The sequence below is a fragment of the Schistocerca cancellata genome, chromosome 4 (assembly GCF_023864275.1).
Source record: "Schistocerca cancellata isolate TAMUIC-IGC-003103 chromosome 4, iqSchCanc2.1, whole genome shotgun sequence".
In the NCBI taxonomy this organism is placed as follows: Eukaryota; Metazoa; Arthropoda; class Insecta; order Orthoptera; family Acrididae; genus Schistocerca; species Schistocerca cancellata.
The window spans coordinates 522,230,894-522,257,401 of NC_064629.1; the positions used below are offsets into that span (position 1 = coordinate 522,230,894).

At 40.4% G+C, this 26,508-nt stretch overlaps 1 protein-coding gene across 1 annotated transcript in view; it reads right to left on the minus strand.

The window, feature by feature from the left end:
• LOC126184306 (sodium channel protein Nach-like) overlaps positions 1 to 26,508 on the minus strand; it is a 63,354-nt gene that overhangs the window by 21,548 nt on the left and 15,298 nt on the right. The window contains exon 2 of the mRNA XM_049926681.1: positions 12,305 to 12,511. Within this exon, the coding sequence (XP_049782638.1) occupies positions 12,305 to 12,511 (207 nt within the window). The remainder of the gene's footprint in view (positions 1 to 12,304; positions 12,512 to 26,508) is intronic.

Below are 26,508 nucleotides of genomic sequence, written 5' to 3' on the forward strand. Positions count from 1 at the left end.
ACTTTCTATTACGTTTAACGCTGCAAGAGAAAATGAATATTTCTTTGACTTACGAAGTTATTCCGCAAGGTAATTTTACAGGCTATGCAACGTTCTTACATGTGAAGCTACATAAAAATTGAGATAACTTTCTAAATTTTGTAAATATGCTAAATACATGTTGCTGTTCTATAATACATATTATATCACTGGATCATACATAATACGTAGTGTAAATAAATGGTACCAAAAGAAAACAAAATTATGTTTACTTCTTGAAAAATTACGAAACTGTGATACAACCTTTCTTGAGGGTGGTCTTCACTTGTTATTGAAGCTTTGTAAGCAATAAACAAACCTGTGACCATTCGTGACCCCCTTCTTTGTATATTTTGAGTGTCATCTGTTGGTCCTTTTTGGTGTGGGTCCCACATGTGATACGTAAACAGTGATTTGTAAGCAGTCGCCTTTGCAGGCTGACTACACTTTCCCAGTACCCTACTAGTGAACCAATGTATACCTGTCATCTGCCTTACCTACAGTTGAGCCAATACGATCATCCCATATCAGGTACAGTGTGTTCAGGATGAGTATTTTCTTTCCTCTCTGCAATTATTAAAATGAAAGTAGTTGAAGACAGAGTGCGAGAATTTCCCATCACATCATACCGACAATAAGTACGAGGGCTGTTAGGAATCTATCGGTCACGGAACGAAAACCACAGTTAAAATCAAAGATTTTTTATTCGCAACGGTTTGCCACATCTTCCAGCTACCTCTCTAAATATTCGCCCCCTCCGACTGAGACATCTGTCGTGGCGTTATACAAACTCTCCAGTACCCTCGTCACAGAAAGCAGCCGCCTGTGCTTTCCTCCAATTCTCTACGCTGGTCTGCCTTTCGTTGTTTGTGCCAAAATGTTGTCTTCGTAGCCAGCGATTCATGTGAGCAGAGATGAACAACGGAGGGAGCTAATTAAGGGCTGTATTGTGGGTGAACAAACACTTCCCATCGAAAACGCTGCAGGAGCGTCTTCACTGCACCTGCAGAATGCGGCTGAAAATTGTCTCGAAGAAAGAAACACATGACATTTATGTTATGTGCGTGCATAGCTTCAGGCGAAATCTTCACCAGATCCACGTACTTGGCGGAAGACACTGTTGTTTTAGGCATTTTTACGTGATCACTTTTCGCTAAAAAGAGCGACGTGAAGCGATCGACAGGCGACTAAGACACTGCCCAACACAACTGTGCTAAGTTCCATCGGATTTTAATAGTGGTTTCCATTCCTCACGTAATCGGACCTTACTTTCCGAATACGCCTCGTAATTTTCGTCAAGAAACGTCTAATGTCTCAGACTGCTAAGTGAATAATGTACACTGATGATCCAAATCATTATCATCACTGCCCATCACTGGACTGAATGCCAGATTGTGACATTGACACATGCATAAGTACAATGCAAATGACTCATCTAAGACCCTCCAGTTTGTCGACGGCCCACATTTATTGAGAATTTTAAAAAAAAGTGTCATTATAGAGAAAACCTGCGAAGTAGTCCTAGGCGCCTGCAGTCAGATAACTGGCATCTGAGGGGTGTCAACTGGTTGCCTGCTTGCAGGGACTACATTACAGGTCTTTTCTGTAAAGGCACATTTTTAAAATTCTCAGTAAATGTGGGCACGTGCCACCGAGGGTATTGCCAAACTGGTGAAGGGGGAGTGTGCCTTAGAGGCACCCTTTTGCCGTTGGATTGACGCATGTGTCAATGTCTCAACCCTGTGTGATCACGCAGCAAGAGGGCACGAAATACGAGGGTTGAAAACGCATAAGCACATTTTGCTGCTTCGGTTCAGGTTCAAATTTCGTCGTATGGTTTTTAACGGCCCCTAGTGTTTCCATCCTGTACACTGGAGCAAAAATTACGATCGCAAAGCACTCGAATTCGGTGAGATCACATTCAATGGAGCTGCTGGCCGGCAATGGTTGAAGCGTTCGTGAGGTCTCAGCAGTGTCAAAAATTAGCAAGAAGGTCGTCCTGTTGCTCACCGCACTGCGAACTGTCGTTTTCGAGCGCGAAACGTGTGGGAATCAACATCCCAAGAGAAGGAGTTTCCTCAGCCAGAAAACGGCGTGATTTCAACGCTGGGTGTCGTGTTTCTGACCTCCGTCGCAGAGGCGTCAAAAGAAGAAGTGAAATATGTGAGATGGGGTGTGACGACCTTTCCATCGCTTGATATGTCCACGGTGCCGTTGAGCGGAAATGCGACGAAATTTGGTGCAATTGTGACACCAATAACTCACCGCACACCTCGCATGAACTTCTGAGCTCTGGCCTCTTTTCCACGTGTGTCGACATCTTGCTGTTTGAAGCGTCGCCAAGGCCGAGAGTGACGTTATAGGGCGCCACGCTTTCGCGTTATTACAAAGGAACGTAGTAGCCACCTTATAACCAAATTTCAGGTTTATTCGTCGCAATGGGAAACAATTACGGGATTACGAAAAAGTAGTTCAAATGGCTCTAAGCACTATGGGACTTAATATCTGAGGTCATCAGTCCCCTAGACTTAAAACTACTTACACCTAACTAACCTAAGGACATCACACACATCCATGCCCGAGGCAGGATTCGAACCTGCGACCGTAGCAGCACCGCGGTTCTGGACTGAAGCGCCTAGAAAAAGTAGTCCTTGAATTGTGCTGCGTCGTGTATATGAGTGGAACAGACAGGACTATGGAACCCTATAGGTCATTCCGAGTTCGTACAGAGGGTGGGCAAAAATATGAGAACACAATGAGAAATGCGCACTTCATCATAAATGTGGATGCTAGGCAGCTTGAAGGTTGCACTGTTTTATTTCACCACGAACCGTTCGTGTGCAGTGTCCTGAATTCACTGCAAAGGTCAGTCGCGGTCAGAACAGTGTTCTGTGTGATTGTGAGTGCATTATGTCGGAGCTAAGTTAAGCCGAACGTGGGCAATTTTTTCATGCTCATATGATGGATGCTTCCCTGACTAAAATAGCCGATGTGTTCGACGAGGCACCGTATCGAAGTTTTATATAGTAGCGTAAAAAATGTCATTCGCCAAGTCACAACGTGGACGAAAATGTATGTTGAGTGATTATTGCAGAAGAGGATTACAACGAAAAACAAGAGGACGACAGCTGCAGAGAAATTACTGCAGAATTGAATGTGCCACTCGTGTATCAAAACAACACGAAGGGAGTTACGTGGCAGGAGATTTCAGGGCGAGCTGTAATTCCAGAACCACTCATGAGCGATGTTAATATCTGTAACAGAAAAACGTGGTGCTGAAGCCATGAAAGCTGAATTATGGTGCGATGGAAGAAAGTCATTTGATCGGATGAGTCTTGTTTCACAATGATTCCAACTTCTATCCTACTTTACGTCTCAAGAGTGAAACATGGTTGGGGGGGGGGGGGGGCGCTTAAGATTCGGTTCGGTGGCCACACAGTGAAATTTCATGAGCCCAATGGTTACTTTGCAAGGTCTCATTACTGCAAAGGATTATGTGACCATTTTGGATGATCAGATCCACCCCACATTACAATGTTGTACCCCCATGGTGATACTGTGTTCCAAGACGACAGTGATCCTGTTCACAAAGCTCGTATCTTCCTGGACTGGTTTTATGAGTATGTGAATTAATTGTCGCATCCTGCCTGGCCATCACAGTCAACAGATCTCAATTTGATTGAGCAATTGTGATCTACTTTGGAAAGGAGGGTGCGTGGTCACTCTCCACTTCTATCATCGTTACCTGAACAAGCCAGTATTTTTCAGGAAGAACGACACAAGATTCTCTTGAAAACCATACATTATCTGTATTTATCGAGTCCGAGATGACTGGAAGCTGTTCTGAATGCCAACTGGTTATCTACTTCGTATTAGGCATTGTAATGTGTTGTCATTTTGGTGCTTCCATATTTTTATCCAACCTCTGTATGACGCTGGGAAAGGACGCGTGTGCTAGCGCTGCGGACGGAGCATGTGTTCCGCATGCTTGGACAACGGCCGGTTGAAAGGCGGCGGGAATAGGCTCGTCGGCAACAACAGTCGGCCGAAAAAGGCTACGAAGAGAGGCATTGAGATGGATAATTCTTGCGAACCTGACCCGCTTCTGGTGCCACTACCGAGCTCTAACGATGAATCTGTGTCGAAAACTTTGTTTTCGTGTACACGTGAACGGTAAATGGAGCGGCCCTTCTGTCACTGCCAGCCACCGCTACTCACTAAGGGGGGAAAGAAAAGAACGCTTGTACCAGGTGCTGAAGGTTTTGTATAGACCGTCAAGACTATACGAAGGTCAGAATGTTCCACCGTGTCGCCGACAGATTTCGCTAAAACCTTCCAGTTTTAGACGTGGATACCAAAGAGACTCGTACTGAACCAGAGCCAATGCTCGTTGTAGTCAAATTCGAAACGACACCGAGTTATTCCAAATTCTGAAACTACTGGTGGGACACAATCAGTTTGCCATCCACCCTGATGGGACAGATCTATACAAAGTTACCCTGCCATCTACCGCCGACTACAGAGCAGCAACAGTAGCATTGGGAGGATAGGACATTCCGTTTTATACGTCCCCATGAACGGCAGACAAGATTCTGAAGATCGTCGTTCACGGCCTGCCGCGAAATTGCGAACACAGGTAAGGGCAGGAGGACCTAGATTTCGACTACAGCGTACGCTCCATTTCACGCCTTCTATCGCCCGAGACGCGTAGAGACTACTCTCTTTGGTATTCATCATGATCAGCGGCATCCTGCATAATCGTGAATAACGAGAAGTTACAAGGATCTGTTTTACGCCATTGAAGATGGAGGAACTGCGCTCCAAGAAGAGAAAAACACAGTCTACTACTACCAAGTTGTCGGCCATGTCACCTGGTATTCCTCAATGTCATCTACACGCATGAAGTGTGCTAGTGACCATCCTAGTCGCGACTACCCACGCAGGAAACAAGAGGAACCTCTGAAATGTCCTGGCTGCAATGAGAATCGTGTAGCCTCGCACTGTGGTTGCGTCTGCTTTTAAAGTGCTATTGCGTGGTGCCACAGTCAGCGATGCCAGAGAAAGCCTCACCAAATTCTACCTGGTGTGAATTATGGCCACGCAGTCTCCACCAAGAACGGCAGCACTGATATAAATGGACGTCGAACCACGCAAGAGTCTGAGATATCGCCATTTGAACCAGGAACCTCCATCCAACCAAGTGTCCACTACACAGAAGACACCATTGTGCTATGATCGTCAGAGCCGTTCGTGATCAAATACACTCCTGGAAATGGAAAAAAGAACACATTGACACCGGTGTGTCAGACCCACCATACTTGCTCCGGACACTGCGAGAGGGCTGTACAAGCAATGATCACACGCACGGCACAGCGGACACACCAGGAACCGCGGTGTTGGCCGTCGAATGGCGCTAGCTGCGCAGCATTTGTGCACCGCCGCCGTCAGTGTCAGCCAGTTTGCCGTGGCATACGGAGCTCCATCGCAGTCTTTAACACTGGTAGCATGCCGCGACAGCGTGGACGTGAACCGTATGTGCAGTTGACGGACTTTGAGCAAGGGCGTATAGTGGGCATGCGGGAGGCCGGGTGGACGTACCGCCGAATTGCTCAACACGTGGGGCGTGAGGTCTCCACAGTACATCGATGTTGTCGCCAGTGGTCGGCGGAAGATGCACGTGCCCGTCGACCTGGGACCGGACCGCAGCGACGCACGGATGCACGCCAAGACCGTAGGATCCTACGCAGCGCCGTAGGGGACCGCACCGCCACTTCCCAGCAAATTAGGGACACTGTTGCTCCTGGGGTATCGGCGAGGACCATTCGCAACCGTCTCCATGAAGCTGGGCTACGGTCCCGCACACCGTTAGGCCGTCTTCCGCTCACGCCCCAACATCGTGCAGCCCGCCTCCAGTGGTGTCGCGACAGGCGTGAATGGAGGGACGAATGGAGACGTGTCGTCTTCAGCGATGAGAGTCGCTTCTGCCTTGGTGCCAATGATGGTCGTATGCGTGTTTGGCGCCGTGCAGGTGAGCGCCACAATCAGGACTGCATACGACCGAGGCACACAGGGCCAACACCCGGCATCATGGTGTGGGGAGCGATCTCCTACACTGGCCGTACACCACTGGTGATCGTCGAGGGGACACTGAATAGTGCACGGTACATCCAAACCGTCATCGAACCCATCGTTCTACCATTCCTAGACCGGCAAGGGAACTTGCTGTTCCAACAGGACAATGCACGTCCGCATGTATCCCGTGCCACCCAACGTGCTCTAGAAGGTGTAAGTCAACTACCCTGGCCAGCAAGATCTCCTGATCTGTCCCCCATTGAGCATGTTTGGGACTGGATGAAGCGTCGTCTCACGCGGTCTGCACGTCCAGCACGAATGCTGGTCCAACTGAGGCGCCAGGTGGAAATGGCATGGCAAGCCGTTCCACAGGACTACATCCAGCATCTCTACGATCGTCTCCATGGGAGAATAGCAGCCTGCATTGCTGCGAAAGGTGGATATACACTGTACTAGTGCCGACATTGTGCATGCTCTGTTGCCTGTGTCTATGTGCCTGTGGTTCTGTCAGTGTGATCATGTGATGTATCTGACCCCAGGAATGTGTCAATAAAGTTTTTCCCTTCCTGGGACAATGAATTCACGGTGTTCTTATTTCAACTTCCAGGAGTGTATAACGCCGCATCCTGCAGGCTCGGTTAGCATCTCCGTTTATGTTCAAGCATTCATTTCTCGTGATACTTCCAAATTTTTGTCTAACCCCTGTAATTTCAGAAAGCAATTGCTAAGACTTAAATACAATCATGCTCATAAATTAAGGATAATTGCAGAATGTGGTGCCACACAACACGGCATTACACAAAACTGGCGCTAATAGCATAGGCACTTAGGGAACACACACGACACAGATCTGATAGTCCACGGTATTGGTGATAAGTTGAGAAAACCGTCCCGGAACACATGTACTACAAAACGACACTGTTTCCTGCGCATGTTCCCCGACATCATTATGGGATATGATCAACATGCACACGTACACAGGACGGACAACGGGTTAGCATACTCTGGATCAGGTGGTCGAGCAGCTGCTGGGATATAGCCTCTCATTCTTGCATCAGTGCCTGTCGAAGCTCCTGAAGTGTCCTAGGGCTTGAAGACGTGCAGCGATACGTCGACCGAGGGCATCCCAGACATGCTCGATGAGGTTTAGGTCTGGAGAGCAGGCAAGCTGATATCTTCTGTTTCAAGGTACTCCTCCACGATGGTAGCTCGGTGGGGCCGTACGTTATCATCCAACAGGAGGAAGGTGAGACCCACTGCACCCCTGAAAAGGCGGACATACTGGTGCAAAATGACGTCCCGATACACCTGACCTGTTACAGTTCCTCTGTCAAAGACATACAGGAGTGTACGTGCACCAATCATAATCCCATCCCACACCATCAAACCACGACCTCCATTACAGGTTCCATTCAAGGACATTAAGGGGTTGGTATCTGGTTCCTGGTTCACGCCAGATGAAAACCCGACGAGAATCACTGTTCAGACTATACCTGGACTCGCCCGTGAACATAACCTGGGACCACTGTTCCAATTACCATGTACTGTGTTCTTGACTCCAGGCTTTACGGGCTCTCCTGTAACCAGGGGTCAGTGGAATGCACCTTGCAGGTCTCCGGACGATTTAATCATGTCTGTTCAGTCGTCTGTAGACTGTGTGTCTGGAGACAACTGTTCCAGTGGCTGCGGTAAGGTCCCGAGCAAGGCTACCTGCAGTACTCCGTGGCCGTCTGCGGGCACTGATGGTGAGATATCGGTATTCTTGTGGTGTTGTAAACTGTGGACGTCCCGTACTGTAGCGCCTGGGCACGTCTCCTGTCTGCTGGAATCATTGCCATATTCTTGAGATCACATTTTGTACGGAGGGACCGTGCTTTGTTTGACCAGCCTCCAGTCACCCTAGTATTCTACCCCTCATAACGTCATTAATATGTGTTCTTTGAGCCATTTTCAACACACATTCACCATTAGCACGTATGAAAACGTCTGCACACTTACTCGCTGCACCGTACTCTGACATGCCCAACACACCTCTGCGTATGTGGACTGCTGCCAGCGCCACTGTGCGGCGACAGCAGGTCAAATGCACCACATGGTCATACCCCGAGATCATTTAAACCTGCAAACCGCCCACCAGAGCGTTTTTTCACCATGTATCAGCATTATCCTTAATTTATGAGCATGAGTGTATATATTCAGTGTTAACAAATTTCTTTTTCGAAAACGCTTTTCTTGCCATTGCCAGTTTCCATTCTATATCATGGCTATTTCGGTCAGCGTCAGTTATTTTAGTGCTCAAGTAGCAAAATCCATCTACTAGTTTTAGTATCTCATTTTCAAATCTAATTCCCTCATTCTCTCCTGAATTAATAGGACTACATTCCATTTCCTTTGTTCTGCTTATGGTGATATTAATCTGATAACTTCTTTCCAAGATGCAATTAATTCTGTTCAACTACTCTCCCAAATCCTTTCCATCTCTGATAGAATTAAAATGTCATCGGTAAACAATGAAGTTTTTATTTCTTCTTCCTGAAATTTAATTCACTCTACAGATTTGTCCTCCGTTTCTATTATTGGTCGTTCAAAGTATAGACTGAATAAAATCGGCACTAGGCTACAGTAGTATACCTATAAACTATCTGGCGCACTTTTCCCTTAAATGCTGCATTGAACCTTCAGATATCACTGACGTCAACTGGAGGTGCTAATGTAGACTGTTTACACTCTATGAGGAATGACGAGATCTGTGACCTAAAACGAATTACGTCATCAAGAAGGCGCTGGTGGGAAATTAAAAAATGCAAGACGTTGGGAAATTTAATAAAATCTGGAAGATTAAAAAATAATTCAAAAATTCAAAACTCAGAGGTGGCAGTACTATCCCTCTTGTACTTAGTAACCATTCCCCTCCTCTTCCCATGCCCACCCCTCTCCAGCCAATATCGACATAGTATTAAAACAAAACAGGCAATCATAGCTCAGTATTTTAGCGGGCATTCAAATGAATTATCAATTTATCTTTTATTTTCTTCAAATTCTTGTGCTTTCTGTTAAGCGATTAATAATTTTGTTTGACTGCACCACCCTACTACTCGTAATTTTCTGCAAGAGTTTTATTCTTGCTTACTGTACTCAAAAGAATGTGAACTCACTAATTTTTTTTGCGTGATGTTCAAAAGAATTTATCTAAAAACTTAGCATACACGATGCAAGGCGCTATGGACCCTCAAAGTAATTACATCCCACATCTAAGTTATTTTATGATGCTTGTGAAGTGAATTCAACATCTAAAATATCTGCAAACAAATGTCAAAAATACAAAGAAAAACGTTTGTATCAAGTGTCCCAATGTCAGTCTCTGCAAACACACACACACACACACATACTATAACAGCCTTCAGTAGCTGATACCCAGTAACTGACACTTAATATCAAGTTATGGCACTTACACTGTCAGCTTCTGATGTTACAATACTATGTAAATTCTGAATGACTATTTGTTCGTGGCGACCACCACTGTGTAGCCTGTTTAGCACTGTGGTTTTCGCTATGCGATAGCATAAGTTGGCATCATCATCAGAACATGAGAAACGTTTTCGTAGTGTGAGATAAAGTTAATACCCTACCATGGAGTCGCTATAATGTTTGGCTAACTTTAGAAGTGGACAGTTGAAAGTATAGCAGACCCTGTTTGTTAGCTATACAAATGAGCATTACTAGTGTTTGGTATGCTATCCAACTGAAGTGTCGTATAGCTTCTACCGAGTGTAACAGAAGGTGACAGCGTTTTGAACTACAAGATGAAGTTAATACCCTAGAATGGGTTGACTGTCATGTTTGGCTAGCTTTGAGATCAGCTTTAGAGAAGAGTTTTTCATTAATTTAGAGGTGGGAATAAAATTGCTTACTTTTGTAATTCTAGCAGACAAGTGCACTTCAACATGTAAGTTGGATCAGCGGTAGTGCTCATGTGTGTTTTTCAGTGTTACAGAATAATTTTTTATGTTTTGTGATGAATTTAATGTATGGTATTAATGCATGGTACAAGGATTGAACAGTTCTTGCTCAGTAACCTATAATTTATTTAAATAGTACCAATAAGCGAGCTGCGTGTATTTCAATAAATTATACGGACACGTTAGATATAGAAATAATTTGAAGGTCTATTGTGCTTGCAAAATGTAGTACAACAATTAGACTACAGTCGTGAACTGGTGCTGCTTAACGCATAAGTTCTCGAAATCTTTTATATTGAGAAGCAATACAATTATATTTTGCTACAAAGTTTGAATTTTCGCTCATTATCTGAGATCTGTAATTATACTTGAGGCAAACTGTGTGTGTGTGTGTGTACTTCAAATGATTGTTTATTATGATAAATAATTTTATTTTGATGGCATGGATTGTATTTTCGAAATATGCAACTTTCACATCTGCATTCTTGCACCATTATCTTTGACCATGTTTATGACTGTCTTATCCACCACCAGAGTCTTTGGTCTTCTTGTGTGTTTACATCTTGTATGTGGAGCTTTACGATGCTATATTTGCTAATTTCGAAAATACGCAGTTTAAATGATACATTACAATAAACATTTCATCGAAACACCTACTTCCTTCCTAAAATGGCGTTTGGTGAGTTTGTTTGTGTTTTGACTGTGCTGTGTGTGTGCTTTTCACATCACATATTTTGATTAGATATTTGGTGTTATTGAGTAGCCAACAATTTTGGCACCATAGTCCAGCTGACAAATTTTCCAGCATTCCTCGAAAGTTCTTTTTGTAAATAACTTCCAGTTCAAATGCCAATAAAAAGCAGTATTAGCTTGTTAATAACATTGATTGTACTTTTTAGTGTAAAACACGATGCATAATCTTCATTCCCCATAAAATGGTGTTAGCTAAGCTGAAACATTGTCAGAATGGGTGAAACTGATCAGTCAGAGAATTCAGGCTTGCCATTGTCTGCCAGCTTGCCTTGTGACACTTGACAAGTGCCACAGAACAATTTAGATGTGGACATATTTAAGTTGAGGCTACATTGTACCTTACATCAAGGATAGGCTAAAAATTGGAAATAATTACGTTCTTCTACTGGTTGGCAGTCATTCAGACTGACTGTTTGTGTGTTTCCCATCTTAGCATAGTATTTTAGCGAACATGTATTTTCTGCAGCTATAGTCTTAGTCAGGTTAGTTTTGCTACATTGCCTCATTTAGGCCTGTCTCATAATGTCAACTGCTTGTTTAGCTTGTGATTTTTTAGCCCCATGAGTTTGGGGCTCTTCATTTGAGAATTCACAGTCATTTTTAGGTACCAGTTTGGCGGAAGTGTGTGTGCGTTTTGCGGAAGTGTTTAAGATATGGAAGATACTTTTGAATACGATGAAAAATAAATTCATACCATTTGGATACTTTTGAGTACAGCCAAGGAGGCTCCCTGGTTCTATGTTGTGATTGTCTGTTTCGTTTCAATGTCCACTAAAATACTAGTCTCCGATTGTAGCAGAGGCAAAGAAGGGGGAGAGGGAAGGAGAGATGGCTTAGTGGTTACAAAGCACAACTGGCTTAATTCTGACATCTTCGATATTTTGAATTTTATTTTTGGATGTTTTTTGAATTTTATTTGTTTTTTCAATTTCCCACCATCTTGCATTCTGAATTTCCCATCGACGCCTTGCATTTTTAAATTTCTTGCCATCTGCCTTCTTAGATTTTTTTAATTTCCCATCATCACAAGTCTGGATTTTTAAATGACTCACAATCTCATTTCGGATTTTTAAATTTTCCCACCACTACCATCTTGATGACATAATGAGTACGATGTGATAATTAAAACATTTAGATTAGGTGTGTTAAGGGGTGTCTTGGTTTGTGGCATAATAGGTAAGGAGCCAGAGGTTGTCTCATGACAGAAAAGGGGGAGTGGTTCGTGATGTCATTATGATGGCGTCATACATAAAAGGGCATGGCTTGCGACATCTCAAATGTAAACAAATGAACCTTTTTGGCTTATGGACAAAGTGGTAAAGGGTCGCCATTGATATACAACTGGCTACAACCTTGTCTCACTCCCCTCTCAACAACAGAATCCCTTTCATGTCCTTCGACTTTTGTAACTATAGCCCTTTATTTTATACAACCTATAGATGAGCTAATGTGAATTTAAAGGTACTAGGTGACGATGCTAGTGGCTGACGTAGTGTGCTCACCACTCGCTGAGGAGGCTGTGCAGCTGGCCTTTGTGCACCTTGTTTGTGGGACAGACGGTGACAGCAGGAAAGGGGAAGTTCCACACGGGGTAGTGCGACGTCTCGATGTCGATTAGCGTGGGTCGCGAGTTGTGCTGCTGCAGTGCCAGCCACACCAGGCTTGCAGATGTCACCAGCGCTGCCGCTACTGCCGTCGCCCACAGCAGTCTGCTCAGAAATATAGAATTAAGGGGGTAGGGGTCATTAAAACACAGTATTTATATTTTTACATATTTCAAATATTTTTATTTTATTTTGTATATAAAATATATAAATATTTTATACATTTATTTCAAAAGTTTTGCAGGTATAGAAAGCACCTATAAATAGATGTAACTACAGAAAAGTCATCATGCCATCACACTACATACCAACATGTTGCATTTAGAGCCGTGCTACACAGAGCACATTCACGTAACTTAGAATAAGACTGCCTTAAGACATAATTGGACATAATTAAAAGTATTGTGAAAAACAATAGATAATTTAGACGCACAAATACACAAAAATAAAATAACGCATTAACAAACTAAGAAAGAAGAGAAAGTGTTTGCTTGCATCCAGTACCTACGCCCCATTTCACAAAAAACCGCTAACCTATTTAAAGACCAATATAACTATATTAACAATAATTCAGGACACTTATTAGTCTGCAACATAAAAACAAATTTCCAAAAATTAGCTGTTGGCAGTCGTGATGGCTAGTCGCAAGTTCCAAGTGCTCTGACATCAGAACGAACATTGTGGAATGCTATGTGAAGTTTGGGATTCAATACAGTGCTGTTTGTTATTTCTGGATAGTGAATGTCTAATATTGTTGTCAAAAATATTTTGCTATTTTGGTTTTAATTTTTTTCGTGTCTCCTGCAGTCTAAAACTTAAGTTTAGTGAATACCTGTGTGGCGTTTACATTGTCCGTCTCTACATCATCCTACCACCGCAGTCTTGGTCTCCCCTCTGAGTTAACTACCCTCTGGCTTTGCAGCTAGCATCTTGTTTGGTACTTGCTTCTCCTGCACTTCCATTCCCTGCACATGTCCCAACCACTTTGACCTTCGTGCCTTTACGTCTACGATGACTGGTGAATTCTTATAGAGTTCATACAGTTCTGCATTGGCCCTATTTCTCTAAGCACCATTATCTCATACTGTCCCATATACTGAGGTGACAAAAGTCATGGGGTAGCGATATGCACATATACAGATGCTGGTAGTATTGCGTAAACAAGATATAAAAGGGCAGTGCATTGCTGGACCTATCATTTGTATTCATGTGGTTCACGTGAAAAGGTTTCAGATGTGATTATAGCCGCACGGCGAGAATTAACAGACTTTGAAAGTGGAATGGTAGTTGGAGCTAGACGCATGGTACATTAGGTTTCGGAAATCGTTATGGAATTCAATATTCCAAGATCCACAGTGTCAAGAGTGTGCCGAGAAAAACAGATTTCACGCATTACTTCTAACCATGGACAACACAGTGGCCGACGACCTTCACTTAACGACCGAGACCAGCGACGTTTGCGTAGAGTTGTTAGTGCTAACAGACAAGCAAAACTTTGTGAAATAACCACGATGTGGGACGTACGACGAATGTATCCGTTAGTAGAGTACGGTCAACTCAGCCACTATGTTCTGCCGACGTCACACTAGAGCCACCAATCAGTGGTCGTTTTTAGCTGCTAGCACAGTTTCCTCTAGATGTGGAAGAGAATTAAGAAGAAGAAGTAGCTTTGTTCCCTGGTGACAGCCTGCCGGCTATCTGCAAAGATACAGCTTTTTAAAGTCCTTATTTCCGTGTACTTTAGGATGGCAAACAGATGTCTATCTCGCGGAATGTTTCTCTGATATAAGCCTGATTGCCGCACCCTGCCTCACCGCATTCTTCACTGAACAACTAAAGCTTTCTGGGCACCTTTCTCTGACAGGGTAAAAACTATTAAAATGACCTTTCTCCAGCTGGACCTCGCCGTTTTAGGGTTTCATACCCCAATTGGCAGAAGCGGAACACTTATAGGATCACTTTGTTGTCCACCTTGTCTGTCTGTCTGTACGTCCGTTAGGACCCTCTTTCTCAAGTAGGTATCAAGATGAAATTTATGTTACATACTATGGTCTATTGTCTCTTGGCGGTGTAAAAAATATAAACTTCTAACTCAATGAAACCAAAAGATACGGCCATTTATGTCACATATTTCGACACTCGCCAGTTCACGCATTAAAGCCTATATGGTACTTCCCATTGAACTATAATCATGAAATTTATCAGGAAACAAATTTTCACACTAAACATGGCTGGAAAAAATCCAAAAATTGTAAAATTTAACTTTTTGCTATTTGTTGTCTGTCACATATTTTGGTACTCGCAAAGTTGCTCATCAAAACCTACAGACGTACTGCCTATATACGTGTTGGGCCTGGTGGTCTAGCGGCACAGCACGTACCGCCAAACCGCGAGGTCACAGGATCGAGTCTTGGTTGGACCATGGATTTTTCAGCCTTCGTTTTAACCTAGCCTTCACCTCTCAACAATGTCAAGATTCTCTAGAAAAAAACATGTGGTCCGGATCCCACGCCACGGTAAACTGTGGGTCCCCTTTCCGCCTTTGGCTAATTGAGGTAGGTTAGGGATATGCATGTCGCTGAAGTGGTGTCCAAAAGAACGACTTGCACCAGGCCACTGAGCCACACAAAATTATTATTATTATCTATATACATAATGAAGTTTGTACAGAACAGTCAGAGTGCAATCCTACTCGTTCTTCTACGGTATTTTAATACGTCTGCGGCTTGGCTCACATTATTCCAGAGTCACTGGCGCTGCCACGCGGGTGCAGCTGAGCCTGCGGCCAATCCTATTTCACGCGGGCAATGTGTATGACCCCAGACGCTTCTGCCTGTGTCTGCCACCTGCCAGTTCACAGAACACCTCGTCCATTATCTGCAGGGGTTCTGTTTCGATTGCGTTTCTCTCCGAATGTTCGGCCCCGTGAACTGGAGCACGCCACAGCTTGTAAGTTCATCCGAAAAAATCATCATAACAGCATGCACTAGGTTAATTGAGGGGCTAAAAGTACGAGCGGTAAAAGTGACATTTCGCAATAAAATGACCTAAATGCCACGTTTTAGAGCTAAATTGTGGATCTCTTCAGAGTAAAAAAAGTACAAACGATTTCCTGTATAGTGTTACACTCAGTGATGATAAAGTTCAGGCTCTAAGCCAATGCCTGGACTGCATGTAGAATACAAGTAGTATAAGTGAATTGGCGGACGGAATGAGAATTATTGCTATCTTTAACGAAGGTTCAGATACTGTATGTATTTTTTTTAAGTATAGCAGTGACCTAACGTCGACAAAAGCGGCTGTGGTCCATTGGTAAAGAGTCGAGTGTAGGGTGTGAATCCGAGCCTCAGACGGTTCTGTTGCCGCGCAGGCTTTTGTGTTAGCAGAAGAGCCAACACCGTGTTACGAGTGGAGGCCGAAATGCACGCGTTTTAGCTCAAGCAGGCTAGCGTGAGGAGGGAACAATTATACTGACGTGAGGTCTGGAACATGACAAGGAATGAGAATTCAGAGAGCGGACGTAATTAGCTTGATACTTAACTTTAATCCATTAATGATGAACGTCGCTCTTGACGGTACATGATTCACAATATTATCTGTTCAGAATACATTCTTCAAGATATTTCTTATAGTAACTGAATATGGCGCCTTGCTAGGTCGTAGCAAATGACGTAGCTAAAGGCTATACTAAACTGTCGTCTCTGCAAATGGGAGCGTATGTAGACAGTGAACCATCGCTAGCAAAGTCGGCTGTACAACTGGGGCGAGTGCCAGGGAGTCTCTCTAGACTAGACCTGCCGTGTGGCGGCGCTCGGTCTGCAATCACTGATAATGGCGACACGCGGGTCCGACGTATACTAACGGACCGCGGCCGATTTAAAGGCTACCACCTAGCAAGTGTGGTGTCTGGCGGTGACACCACATAGGCTGCACATTCCTCGACTTGAGCCATAGGGTGGCGGGTTTCCGGGTTCCGCTAAGTAGGTCAGGGGTTCTCTACACACCAAAAGCGACTACACGGGTAGCGTGTTCTGTGTGGAGAGGACTGGGCGGTTATTAGGTTACAGGGATGGAGCGTTTATTGCTATCAGATGTAATTTACCTTGGAGTGAAACTGAATTAGATACTTCCTGTGAGTTTAAATGGGTAGAGGTTATACTTGACAACCGGAATAAATAAATAACTGGTTCCTTTTACCGATACCCAGACTCAGATCATACAATTGCTGAACAGTTCAAAGAAAACTTGAGTCTCATTTCAAATAGGCGCCCCACTCTGAATTATAGTTGGTGGTGACTTCAATGTACCCTCGATGTGTTGGCGAAAATACATGTTTAAAGTCGGTGGTAGGCATAAAAGATCGTCCGCAATCATACTGAATGCATTCTTAAATGGTTCAAATGGCTCTAAGCACTATGAGACTTAACACCTGATGTCATCAGTCCCCTAGACTTAGAACTACTTAAACCTAACTAACCTGACATCACACACATCCATACCCGGATTCGAACCTCTGACCGTAGCAGCAGCGCGGTTCCGGACTGAAGCACCTACAACCGCTCGGCCACAGCAATACTTTCTTAGAACATTATTTTGAACAATTAGTTCAGGAACCCACTCGAAGTGTAAATGGTTGTGAAAACAGAAAACATAGTTAACTTCTTAACAACAAATAGCCCTGAGCAAATAGGGAGCATCATGACAGATACAGGGATTGGTAACCACAAGATTCTTGTAGCTAAACTGATTACCGTAACACCCAAACCCATCACAAATAAACGCAAAATACCTATATTTAAAAAGCAGATGGATATTCCCTTGACACCTTCTTAACAGACAATCTGCACTCCTACCAATCTGACTATGTAAGCGCAGACCAGATGTGGTTTAAATTCAAAGAAATAATATCGACGGCGGTTGAAAGATATATACCACATATTAATAATAGATGGTACTGATCTCCCATGGTACACTAAAAAAGTCAGAACACTGTTGCAGAAGCAACTAAAAAAGCATGCTTAATTTAAAAGAACAGAAAATCCCTAAGATTTGTGAAGTCGTAGAGAAGCTATAAATTTAACATTAACTTCAATTGGAGATGCTTTCAACAGTTTTCACAACGAAACTCTCTCTTGAAATCTTGCAGGAAACCGAAAGAGATTCTGGTCGTATGCAAAGTACACCAGCAGCGAGACGGAATCGATACCTTCTGTCTGCGATAACAATGGTGACGTTATTCATGACTAGAGACCAGATTATATGCACCATAAAAACCTTAAAATATGTATGTAAATATGCATGAAAAATGCTTAAAAATGTATGAAAAGTGTCGAAACATGCAAGATCAAATAATAAAAAAAACATGGTAGTTACAGTGTACATTATATCTCAAAGTCGAACCTGTGTATATCAGTTACGAGGAAGAGCGCCGGCCAAGCGAAAAATAGGTACATTTGGAACGGTGATATCATTTTCTGAATAGTTTCTGGTAGAGATTAGGAAGGGGGCCTTTCTGCGGATTAGTAAGTAACCAACATTCTTCAGCATGCGCCATATTTTGGAAGTGTGGGGATCGAAAAGTACAAGGACCATCGAAAAGAAGACGGAAGCCACGTGTGAGTACTGTGGAACTATACGTATATCATAATGCAGGGGATACTTCTATACAATCTCACCTTCAGTAGTGTATACTCTGTCCACAACCTATCGAACATGAGGCTCAAGAACCTTTACAGAGATCAGGAAAAATGTCAAGGACCACTTCTAAAAAAAAAAAAAACTAATGAAACGTCGATGTCTACTACGTCTGCGATCTCACCTGATGAGCAATCTAGTCTCTCGAACGCCACATAATTAGTTTTATCAGACACTCCTGCAGCAATTTTTGACAGTTGCAGACGAAGTTGTCGCTAGAATATTTAAGCTTCAGGGGACTCGTTGTCGACCTTAGAGACGCAATATTGGAGGAAAGCTTTTCATTTCATTCGTCCCAAGTACGAGCCACCTAACCAGGATGCTATGGGTACCACGTTGTTCAACGCTAAATACCAACATGTTAACGTTCAAATGCTCTCGCTTTAATTTCTGAAGCGTGGACAGATGTATGATGACATCAAGTGACTAATTTCATTGTCACGACACCAATATCAGTTTTCTTCAAGAGTTTTCGTCCTGGTGTGTGGAGAAACAACATAAATATATAAAATACACAATGGGCTAACACTCAACGATGCGTTGTTCTAATTTCTCTCTTACACATTCACTTACGTCCCTTTCCTTACCAATGCTACCAACATTACCGGTAATCCTACAATTTACTACGTCATATATGTACCGTACCAGAACTACCGGGCCGGCCTTGTTGGCCGAGCGGTTCTAGGCGCTACAGTATGGAACCACGCGACCGCTACGGTCACAGGTTCGAATCCTGCCTCGAGCATGGATGTGTGTTAGGTTTAAATAGTTCTAAGTTCTCGGGGACTGATGACCTTAGAAGTTAAGTCCCATAGTGCTCAGAGCCATTTGATCCATTTTTGAACTACCTGGCCATAGTTTTGGTAGACCGCAAATATAGAAGTCTCTAGCGACTTCCATGTAGATTTCTTAATAGATTCTTTGTAAGAAAGGTGAGCTAGAATCATTATTTTCCTGTTTCAATCTGACGTCAGCGCCAAATTTCGCTACTCGCATAACTAATAACATTTTTATAGATAGCGCCCAGGCTGAAACAATGTATCCCACTGTTAATGGACTATCTGATCATGATGAGAAATTAATGGAAATAAACAACGTAGAACCTTACATTTCTCAGTCATATTGATACAAAGCAGTGGGGCTTATTAATAACAGCAGGGTACAATGATTTAAGATTAAGCGAAAAGAGATTGTGTAGGAAGAGGTACATGTAGAAAGATATACTAATATGAAATTCAATATACTCCAAAGTAAATTTGTGTCAACAAACATGGAAATTTACGAAGAGGCCACAGTAAGTCAAGATCCAACGTTACTTTTAGTCTAAAAAAGTGACTAATATTTTTTTAAAAAAGTCATTAAAATCTCCAGAAATATGCAAGTCCTGACAAATGAATCATGCAGATAAAAAGATTAAAACTATATGGGATAATGCGAAATGGGAAACAGGACAACCAGATAGTGCAGAAGCTACTGCAGCATTTAAATTAAATTATGATGATGTGATTATTCACGAATTGCCAGTATTTGTAACAAGCACTAAATGTAGCAGCAAAAATAGGATTAAATGTTTCAGATGAAGCAGCAAGAGAATGTAATAAAAAGTCATTCCACAAAACGTTAAGCACCTAGAACTAGCATGAACATCTTTCACTGAAGTTAACAAAGTTACAAAATTTCTAAAATGCAAAAGCTCATATGGCATTGAGGTAATTTCAGACAGAATTCTGAATAGTTGTTCTAATTTAATAAGAAATGTTCTTAGTAATATATGTATAGCACAGCTGCCCCAGAAAATTTTTCCATATAGATTAAAATATGCAGTTGTTCAATCTCCCTCCAAGAGAGGTGAGAAGAAAGCCTTAAAAAATTGTCATTCAATTTCTGAATTGTGTTTATTTCTCCAAAATATTCGAAAAGTAACATACTCAAGGGAAGTCTCACCTTTAAGTAGAAACAACTTACTTAGTATATCACAGTTTGAATTCCAGTAGGGTTGCTAGACTGAAAATGCTATTTATACAACCACTCACGAAATATTAAAAGCTTTAAATAGCAAAATATTAAGAGCTGTCATTTTATTGGATCTTTTCAAGGCGTTTGATTGTGAAGGTAATGTTACTGTCTTAGAAAAGCTTAAATTTTATGAAACTGATGGCTTTACACACAACTGGTGTGAGTCATACTTAACAAACAATGCAACAAGCTGTGCTGATGATTCAAACAATGGTGAAAGAAGAGAAAAGTTTACTGTCTGAGGAGAAACCACAAAGGGAGTCACTCCCATAAGATTCATTGTTAGGTCCTTTCCTACTCTGTATGAATATAAATAACCTTCCATTTAATATTCATCAAGCAGAATTGCTACATTTTACAGACGATATTAGTGTTATAACAAATCCCCTTAGAGATATAGCAACAGAAGAGATTGTTAATGATTTTTGTCTTAGAATTATAGTGTGGTTCTCTGAAAATGGATTGTACTTTAATTTTTAGAAAACATATTATATTCATTTCTGTACAACAAAGTGATACATGCCAAGAATTGATGTAGCATGCAAATATGAGTCAATAAACAGTGTAGAATGCTCTAAATCTTTGGGTGTACGTATTGATGAAAACTTGAACTGGAAAAAGCGTATTATAGACCTGCGCAAAAAACTAAGTACAGATAATTTGGCTCTTCATTTTATTGTTAATTTTGGAAATAAACGACTCAACCTCCTACATATTTTGCATGCTACCATTCACTAATGTCTTTTGGAATAATTTTTTGCTGCAGCTCATCACTTATAAGTGAAGTGTTGATTGAACAAAAACGAGCAGTAAGAACAATATGTGTTTGTAAATCTGAGATCGTCGTGTAGGTAAGTCTTCAAGGGTTAGGAATTTTAAATGCACTATCACAATATATACACACCTAATGGAATTCACCATACATAAACCATCGCAATTGGCGGAGAACGGTGACGTCAATACCTACAACACTAGAGGAAAAATGGCCTTCATCACTTATTATCGAAGTTGGCAGGGGCTAAGAAAGCAGTTCAGTATGCTGCTACAAAAAGTTTTGATCACTTGCCCAATACCATACAATCTCTGAAAGATAGCAGAGTATGTCTCAAATCAGACATAAAATCATTGCTCCCCGAAACTCTTTCTATTTCACGAAGGATTTTTTTTATAAAAACTGGTAGCCTGTAAAAAATTATATATGGAACATATAACTAACAACAACAGCGAAGGATATAAATTATCATGTCCCAATTGTTCTGCCCACCATGTAGGGAAAATGCGGCAGGTTCAAAACCCACTTGACAGAACACATGAATGCGTTCAGACTTAATCAATCATTGTAAAATGTATGCTGGAAACTAAACACATTAACAAAAGAGAAGAAAACAGCTTGATAGTACTACACAACAAAGCCAGTAAGTCAATGGTAAGACCCTAGATCTATTACAGAAACAAAAATACACTCCCATATAATCACAAAATTACTAGCCACAGTTGTTTTAATAATTTCAATGATTTGTCTTAAATTTAATGTCTTATCTATGTCAATTTATTGTAATACTCTGATATCTGACACTACATAATAAATGTTTTCAGTGCTCATCTCACAGTAAACAATTAACAGTATCTATGAAGTGTTTTGGATTGTACAAACGTATCAGCGTCTTGAATGATATAATGTGGAATTATAGAATGGATAAATCAACGTTTGCTGACATCAAAGCATTTTTCCTGAAACTTTTGGTAAGTTTTTGACTGTTGCTCATCATATTTTCTGAGATCTGATTTTTGAAAATTAATATCTAACCTCGCAACAGCAATATACATTTCACATCACTTTTCTCAAGAACAAAAGTAAATATTCTATTAACGATATTTGCACCTGATGGAAGTCCCTAGAGTCCGCGACGTATTGTGTGATTTAATGAAACACGAAAATTTGTGACTAAAGGCGTTATTATTCATATTTTCCGTGTATTACACAGTCACCTCGACTGCTGTAAAATTTCTCAGCAAAGTTTCAGAGAATAAAGTGGCATGCAAACTAAGATCCTCGAAAATGACAAGAAACTCTAGACTGTAAACGTTTATGCACTGTGAAATTTTAACTTCTGTAGTTCTAAAGATATTGAAATGGCGTCGTGTAATTGGGTGCGTTTCATTTATCTGAGACAGCCAATGTATTCAGATTTGCTTCAATATTTGATGTGAATTATTATATACTCTCAAAGAGCTGTAAGAAGCTATCTTTCAGCTTGGCTGACACTCCGCCATGTCTTGGAGTGACAGCCATCAAAATTCCCCGTGTTGGGATTTTCCTATTTCCAGCAATACTGCTAGTCTTTGTACCTGGACTTGCTTGTGCAAATCACCAAGCCGGAAGCTGGAACTTAGGCAGTGTGGTGTGAGATCTGAACCTGCTAGCATTCAGCCATACACCAAACTCATGTTACCACGTAGCAATTCTAGGTGGCCGATTACCTCGCCTACATACTCATATCGTTATAACACGTTCGTCTCAAATTCCGTAGAAGTGTTAGAACATGTGAGGCAATACTGACACTACGTATTATCTTAGAAGATTGATTAAGGAAAGGCAAACCTACGTTTCTAGCAACTGTAGACTTAGAGAAAGCTTTTGACAATCTTGATTGGAGTACTGTCTTTCAAATTCCGAAGGTGGCAGGGGTAAAATACAGGGCGCTATTTACAATTTGTACACCAACCAGATGGCAGTTATAGGCGTCAAGAGGCATGAAAGGGAAACAGTGGTTGGAAAGGGATTGAGACAGGGTTGTAACCTATCCCTGATGTTATTCAATCTGTATACTGAGTAAGCAGTAAAGGAAACAAAAGAAAATTTTGGAGTAGGAATTAAAATCCATGGAGAAGAAGTAAAAACTTTGAGGTTTGCCAATGACATTATAATTCTGTTGGAGACAGCAAATGGCTTGGAAAAGCAGTTGAATGGAATGGACAGTGTCTTGAAAGGAGGAGATAAGTTGAACATCAAGAAAAGCAAATCGAATATAATGGAAAGTAGTCCAATTAAATCAGATGATGCTGAGGGAATTAGATTAGGAAATGAGACACTTAAAGTAGTAAATGACTTTTGCTATTTGGGAAGCTAAATAACTGCTGATGGCCGAGAGGATATAAAATGTAGACTGGAAATGGCAAGAAAAGCGTTTCTGAAGAAGAGAAATTTGTTAACATCGAGTATTAGGAAGTCTGAAAGTATTTATGTAAAGTGTAGCCACGTATGGAAGTGAAACATGGACGATAAACAGTTTAGACAAGAAGAGAACAGAAGCTTTCTAAATGTGCTGCTACAGAAGAATGCTGAAGATTAGATGGGTAGATCACATAACTAATGAGGAGATACTGAGCAGAATTGGGGAGAAGAGGAGTTGGTGGCACAACTTGACTAGGAGAAGGGATCGGTTGGTAGGACATGTTCTGGGGCATCAAGGGATTACCAAGTTAGTATTGGAGGGCATCATGAAGGGTAAAAATCGTAGAGGAAGACCAAGAGATGAATAGACTAAGCAGATTCAGAAGGATGTAGGTTGCAGTAGTTACTTGGAGATGAAGAAGCTTGCACAGGGTAGATTAGCATGGAACGCTGCATCAAACCAGTCTCTGGACCACAACAACAATAACAAAAATGAGCATGAAAACGGATACAAGGGTTATCGAACACAGGGCTGTCATACCGAGACTGAATAACGTTATTTCCATATCCACCAAAAATAAACGAAAAATATTTCCATTAAAAAAAAAGATTAAAATTTGCTTGGTGCCTTCCTGAGAGACAAACTCCACTCCTAATATTTGTGTATACCACAAATGGTTTGAATTCAAAGAAATACCATCCACAGCAATTAAGAGAGTCATGCCAGATAAATTAACAAACGACAGAGATGATCCCACATGGTACCAAAGTAGTTTAGAATACTGTTTCAGAAACAACAAAAAAAACATGCCAAATTTAGACGAACACAAGACTCCCACCATTGGTGATATTTTCCAGAAGCTCGAAATTTATGGCGGACTTTAATGAGAGATGCTTATAGGCTAATAGTTTCCACAATGAAACTTTATCTCAAAACCTGGCAGAAAATCCAAAGAGATTCTCGTCATATGTAAAGTATGCTAACGGCAAGACACAATCAATGCCTTCTCTGCACCATACCAATGGAGATACTATCGATGACAGTGCCGCTAAAACAGAGTTACTAAACAGAAGTAAATTACATTAAAAATGACATAGAACTGAAGTGTAACCAACAATTATACTTGCAAATAAATAAAATGAATTAGATAACAAAATTAAATTATATTAAAATTTTCAGTTTTTATTTTTCTATCTTTCTTATAATGTATATGAGCATGAAGTTAACATTTTTCTAAATTTTCTAAGTTTTCATTGATTTATATAGAAGAAAATGTTAATAATTAAAAATTTTCAGCAAGCAATCAATGTTGTGCATCATATGTAAGATTCCTTTTATCACACATAAATACATAAGCATCATTAAAAGTTGCCGAAAGTTTCATATTTGTTTTTTTCTATGTGTCATATTGATTACGTAAATAGGATAATTACTTATAAAATTAAATGGATCAATATTAATATCTGATTATAGTAAAGTAATTCTTTTAAAATCTAGAAATGCATCATATGCATTTAGGAAATTGTTTGGTGGATTAATATTCCACATTTCTTGAGGAAATACTTCATGTTTACTATTTTTTAAATATATATTCTGTAGTTTAACATGATCAAATAATGATGAATCAACTAATTGATCATCTTTACGATTTGTCTGAAATACAACCAAAACAAAATATGGCACACAAATTGTATAGAATTATAGTAATTTATAATATCTAGTTCAAAATTATTTTTACCAGATGATCCAGCAATTTCTTCTGTTTGAAGTTCAAAAAAAGAAATAGGAATTTTAGGACTTTTTAAAATATTTTCATGTTGTTCAAGTTCATAATCTGGTTCATATTCAACAAGCGGACACGATTTCCATAGATTCTATAATAATTTTTCCTTCTCGAGGTAGTGTATCTTTAATTTCAACACCACAATCATTTTTATGCAACCAACGTAAAATTGCATCCCCAGTAGGTGAACTACACGTAAAAACCACAGTTAAGTTTTCTTCAAACATAATTTCTTTATAATCTTTAAAAAAATCCACCAAGTAATGATAATGGATAAAGTACTTCATTTCTTTTACCATTTATTTTTCCTGTATTAAGAATATGTCCTTCTAAACTTATTTTGTCAGTAACAGTTGAAGTTAACAGCAGTAAAACTGTTTATCAAATAAAATGATGTTCAATTCTAGTTAAAGATATTATTTCCTTTTTTATTGCTATAAAGACAAACAATTGATTTACATAATTATCAATTAATGTTGTGTTCGATTTTCCATTATCAGTTTTATAATCTGTATCATCTTTTCCAACAACACTAAAATTCATATATAATTGTGCATGACTTGCATGTAGCCAACCATCACCAACATTTATTTCAATTTCAGTATGTTTGTAAGGAAAAATTAAATTATTTTTAGTTTTTTCATTAACAGGATATGAAGAAAACTGATAATTTTCACTTATATTCATCATTTATTAAGGAAACATTTATTATGATATTTTTAAAATAACCGTTACAATAGCACCAATAAAGTCAATTACATATCATTTTCATCTGTTACAGTGACTTCGGAATCTTGATTTGTATTAAAAATAGGAATATTTACAGGTTAATTTGGTTCATAAACTGTTGGTCCACCAAATTCTGCATTTGTTTACATGAAGCAATAATAGTAGTTTCTTTATGAAAATGATCATTATGTTTTACATACATTGCATCAGCAAGATTAAAAATCATACTTATAATTTCAAAAGGAATTATTTTAGGATCGTCTTTACCTATAGCTTTTTCATTGACTTGAACAATTTGATTATTAAAACTAAGTAAACTTCCAATATACAATTTTACATCACTTTCAACAACAATTCTGTTTTAAATTTCATCAGCTTTAATGTGTATATTGGGTTTTCTCAAATATGTAAATTTTTTAAAATTTTAAAACTATATTGACCTACAGGAATTTCTATTGTTTCTCCATCACTTTTAGTTTATTATTTTTTGTTGTAATATTTGGTGTTAAAAAACTTGAATAAAAACGAACTAATGAAACATTGGTATAATTATCACATATCGGAACAGTTAAACTTTTTTAGGTATAGATGATTTATCACAAAGTTGAAATAATCTACTTATTTACTATTAAAATTATTAATAAATATAAAAGTTATTAATTAATGAAAAAATATAAATAAATGAAAAATTATTAATGAATGAA